At 46.9% G+C, this 4,668-nt stretch overlaps 1 protein-coding gene across 1 annotated transcript; it reads left to right on the forward strand.

Moving 5' to 3' along the window:
- Positions 1–568: 568 nt before the first annotated feature.
- On the forward strand, positions 569–4,090 carry LOC123090659 (putative F-box/LRR-repeat protein At3g58880). Its single transcript, XM_044511978.1, has 4 exons — positions 569–730; positions 2,280–3,145; positions 3,351–3,506; positions 3,618–4,090. Exons 2-4 carry the CDS (start codon positions 2,297–2,299, stop codon positions 3,807–3,809), a joined length of 1,197 nt encoding a protein of 398 aa, XP_044367913.1. The 5' UTR covers positions 569–730; positions 2,280–2,296; the 3' UTR covers positions 3,810–4,090.
- Positions 4,091–4,668: the final 578 nt, after the last annotated feature.

The following is a 4,668-nucleotide window of genomic DNA, read 5'->3' on the forward strand; positions in this document are numbered from 1 at the left end:
GCCCGTCGGCCGCGCCCCATCGCCCATCGGTCGCGTCCCGTCCCTGCCGGTCGCGCCCCAACACGTGTCGGTCGCGCCCAGCCTCGCCGGCCACGCCCCGTCGCCTCCGTCGTCCGCGCCCAGCCTTGCCGGCCACGCCCCGTCGCCTCCGTCATCCGCGCCTTGCTCTATTGCGAGGCGAGCCGCGCCCCTTGCCTACCGCGTCGGGAGGATTTTGGCGGCCAGGCTGAGGTCATTGGAGGCCACGACAATGTCGAGCTCGTCCAATTCGAACCAGTGGCTATCGATTGCGGCGTCTAGCGGCCTTTTCCGATGTGCGGTGATGAATTCCGGCAAGTTTAGGGCGGATTCCGGTAAACTCCGCGGCGGTGTGTTTGCTCCAACGAGGTTTGACCGGTATACGGGGCCCCTATATTCAGCCTTCCAACCTCCAAAGATAAGGGTTTCGGATGTGCATTTACGATGACTCTTAAAAAAAATTGCGGGTTTGACCACTTGTGCGGGGTTGCTAAAGATGCTCTTTAGAGTGGGCTTCCGATTCGATCCCCCTGTTCTTTCATTCTCCATAATAAATAAAAAAAGAAGAATTCCCATTCGATCCCCATTCCAGCTGACCAAGTCGCCACCACCGAGCGTCCTCCACTTCGCGCCGCCACGTCCTTCGCCGTCTATTCATACAGCGCCGTGGACGCCGGAGCCGCTGTCTCGCCTCCCGGCTGCGTACTACCAGGTCAGTGAGCAACCAACAATGCGTACATTTTACGATTACGGTGGGGACTCGTTCACCGCCGGCTGGGGCTGGGGCTAGGGCTGAGGGACGGCGGTAGGGGTAGCTCCGGCCGGCCGCAGGGGGTTGAGGCTGGGGGCCGCTGCTGCGGATTAAATCGTACGGCGGGAGATTACTTTACCGCTCCTTGTGCTTGATTCCCTTTTTTTTGCAGATTGAAAAACAGATTTGGAAGATTACTTTACTGTTCAGCGTAGGTGTATTTTCTTTGTTGGGTCTGCTCTCCGAATTCTGATAACCAATTCTTCTTCTTTATGGTGTGTTAGTGTTATGCTACTTTATGGCTGAAAATTAGAGCCTTTGATGGCAGTACAAGTGATACTAACAAATTGAGAGGCCAATGCTCTGTAAATGTGAATTTTCTTTCTTTTTCATTTGGATGCTAGCTAACTTGTGCAGGTAGGTAGCGGGAGGAAATACTACTTCCCAATTTACTAGACAATTGGTAACTCTGAGTGTCAATATACCACACCAGAATTTCATACTTTGGCCTGGTTTCAGCCAGATACAAAGAAATTCTATGTAAACTAAGCAGTTGGTACACAACAAATATGTACCCTAGTGGACGGATGCGAAAATGCTTTAACAGATACCTGAAAGACACTCAACCAAAATGAACAGCGATGGCCATCAGGCAGCAGGCCTTTCAGGCTGAACTTCATTTGTAATTGACCATGGCCATCAGTCATCATCGAGAATTATTGACTTATTGTATAATGGGTAGGAATTATTCTAGATATGCAAATAGATTGCCATGCTTTCTAACACCAGTTCTATTATTTGTGTGCCTCATGTTTAAGCAGAGCAGCGCTCGTCTTGTCCCTGTTGGGTACTGAACTTTTCTTTCCACATCCGAGGGTTGAACTCTTACTGACCACTATGTCGTATCTTGCAATAATGACGGCAATGTAGTTCCATGCTCAGTTTGTTTTCATGGTACGCTACTTTAGGGCTGAAAAAGGGCGTTGTACAATTGCAGATCTCAAATTTAAAGGTTTTGGGACAATTATGGTAATTTACTTCCATTTTCAGTTTTGGGACAACTTATGGGACTATTTTTCTAGAATGTTCAGTTTGTTCTTATGGTATGCTACTTGAGCGCTGGAAAAGGACATTGTTAGAATTAAAGTTTTCAAACTTACTTTTTTTTGCTCTTATCTGCTTCACCTTTCCCTTCCTGATAGAAGTATTTCCCTTTTTGACGAACAACAACACTTTCTTAATCTTCGTGCATAATAAAATGAATTTACTAGGTTGTTTGATGCTGCCAAAGAAAATAACTAGGTGAACATGTGTGTTTTTATTACCTTCTGACAGTATATCGATAATCCTGTAATGTATGGCTATGCCTTTATCTTTTGGTGACATCATTGGTTGGTAGATACATATGTGTCATCGTATGATGTAGCGGACCATCTTCTATCTCATGTATGTGTTCTCAAAATTTCTGCAGTGTGTATTTGATGAAATTTGACTTGTTGGATTCATGCAGCCCATCTGTTTGATAAAATGTCAACTGTGGTGTCAAGTTCCAAGAGGTCACGGGGACAAGCAGCAGACAGTGTTGACAGACTCAGCAGCCTCCCAGACCCGCTGCTCCATCTCGTGATGTCCTTCCTGCCAATGCCAGAAGTCGTGCGCACAAGCTTGCTCTCGCCAAGGTGGCGCTATCTATGGGCCTCTGTGCCGTTCATCCACCTAGATTACAAGGACTTTGTGAATGGTGGTGATGATCTAAAGAAGAGAAAATTTGATCAGAACAGGCTGCAGAAGTTTGGGGACCAGTTGCTACTCTTGCGTGATGGCACTCCGCCCCTGGATGAAGCTCGGATCTTCATCAGAAGTGGTCCAATTGCTGAGAAATGTTGTACGTGGATTCGTCATGCCATCAGGCATAAAGCTCGTCTGCTTCATGTTTATGGTCTCTCCATTGGAGAAGAAATATTTTTCGATAATAGATTGATGATTCCTTCTCAGCACCTGAAAAGAATCAGGCTCCAAATGGTCACTTTGGATAGCATATCCTTTAGGATGCTAAATTTTGACTTCCCTGCGCTTGAACATTTAGAGCTGCAAGATTGCAATGTCTGGCCCATGCAGAAGATCTCATCGAGGTCACTCAAGACTATACACATATCCCGCTGCGATTTCGAGGAAGGTCACGAGATTTGTGCTCCGAATCTAAACCATCTGTCTATCCTCGACTCATCATTTGGAGGTATCCTTGTAACTAGGGATCTGCATTCTCTAGTTGCAGTTTCAATATGTCTAGGCAATCAAGATAAAATATTGGATCACCGTGTATTTGATGGCCTATCACAAGTCACAACCTTGAAGTTGCATGCACCATTACCTGAGGTACGATGGATTGTGCTGTTCTTCATGTTTGTGCTCATCTACCTTGATATTGTCGATTGCCTTGGTAGGTTATTGCAGTATTAGCTGCCTCTTGATATCAATGCAAGACGCTACCTGCTTTGTTCTTTTAACCAACTACATTCCCCTCTTGTATGTTGTATTACTATTTTAACTACTGTCAATTTTATCTTTGGTGAACATGAAGCCCACACTCGAGAGGAGTTTGCAAACATGCCCGGTGTTCAGCAACCTTTCAAGCCTGGTGCTGGGTGAATGGTGCATGGCTTCCGACTTTGCTCCACTACTTCTCATTCTCCGCCGCTCGCCTAAACTAAAGTATCTGACCCTTAAGCTCGGCACGGTAATAGTGCTGTTTCAGATAAATCTGCCTATTTAGTGTGGGTTTCGTTCCTTTCCCTGGAACCTTGAGCTAATGTGCTACACTGCTGCCTTTTGACACGCTGAACGCCAGGAGCAGCGTGGAGAATGCAAGGCTGCTGTCTGTAATCCGTCACCAAGGGAGCAATCATCTTCGGGCGGTTATCCTAGCATCGAGAGGGCCGTGATCTACTGCGGCAGAGATGATCCGGGGGTGAGCGCACTGGTGAAGGTGCTGCTGCCGATCGTCATCCCACGCGGGGAGATCAGCATCAAAGGTCACTAGTAGTATCAGATGCATGCTCACGCACTGCCCCTGTTGCTGACTTGCTAGTGCGATGGATGTGTATGTATGTATGCATGTCAAGAGGTGTGTCAAGTTGTATCTTTTGTTAGTGCTATGGATGGAGCATCGTGTTAAGAACTGTTTTTTAGAGAAATTTGTATGGGTTTGAGAATATGAACAGTACCAGCAACTCTCTGCAAATTTTAAGTTTTCATACATTGTACTATGTCTTTGGTGCAGAAAACATGCAAGAACAAGGACACCATGATAGAGCTTTCCAAGGCTTGGCCATATGAACAAGTCCTTTATTTTTTATTTTTTATTTTTTGCTGTGGGAGTTTGTGAAAGTTGTGCGGAACTGGAGCAAACTAACTTAGCAGTCCATGAGACCTGAAACATCAATGCATGCCCATGACCACGGTTATACTCCCTCCGTTCCAAAATAGATAACCCAACTTTGTACTAACTTTGGTACAAATTTAGTACAAAGTTGGGTTATCTATTTTGGAACAGAGGGAGTAGTATGGATGCATAGTAATCATCTAAAAAAAGTTGGATCCTGAAGTTCAGTCTACAAATACAACCAAAAACCAATGGGTGGATTAATCTGTTGGACAGCTAGCTATGAAAGCTGATGATAAGCACAACTACTATAGCAGTCCTTTAAGAGCAATTTTACGGCAAGCGGCCATTTGAAGACACCCATCCGAAACCCTTGTCCCCCGCATCGCCTCCCCGAGCGAGGCAACCGGGGGCTCCTCCCCTTCCCCCCCTCCAGCATTCCCCCCCTCTCCGATCCCTCCTCCCGCCGCCGCCAGCGAGCGCCGCCAGGACCTGCCCGCGTGGTGCTGGCGGCGGC

Source organism: Triticum aestivum, chromosome 4B (genome assembly GCF_018294505.1).
Source record: "Triticum aestivum cultivar Chinese Spring chromosome 4B, IWGSC CS RefSeq v2.1, whole genome shotgun sequence".
NCBI lineage: Eukaryota > Viridiplantae > Streptophyta > Magnoliopsida > Poales > Poaceae > Triticum > Triticum aestivum.

Coding starts and splice junctions, on each gene's coding strand:
- LOC123090659 (XM_044511978.1), top strand. CDS start 2,297: ATGTCAACTGTGGTGTCAAGTTCCAAGAGGTCACGGGGACAAGCAGCA. Junction 3,146..3,350: donor TGCATGCACCATTACCTGAG/GTACGATGGATT, acceptor GTGAACATGAAG/CCCACACTCGAGAGGAGTTT. Junction 3,507..3,617: donor TGACCCTTAAGCTCGGCACG/GTAATAGTGCTG, acceptor GCTGAACGCCAG/GAGCAGCGTGGAGAATGCAA.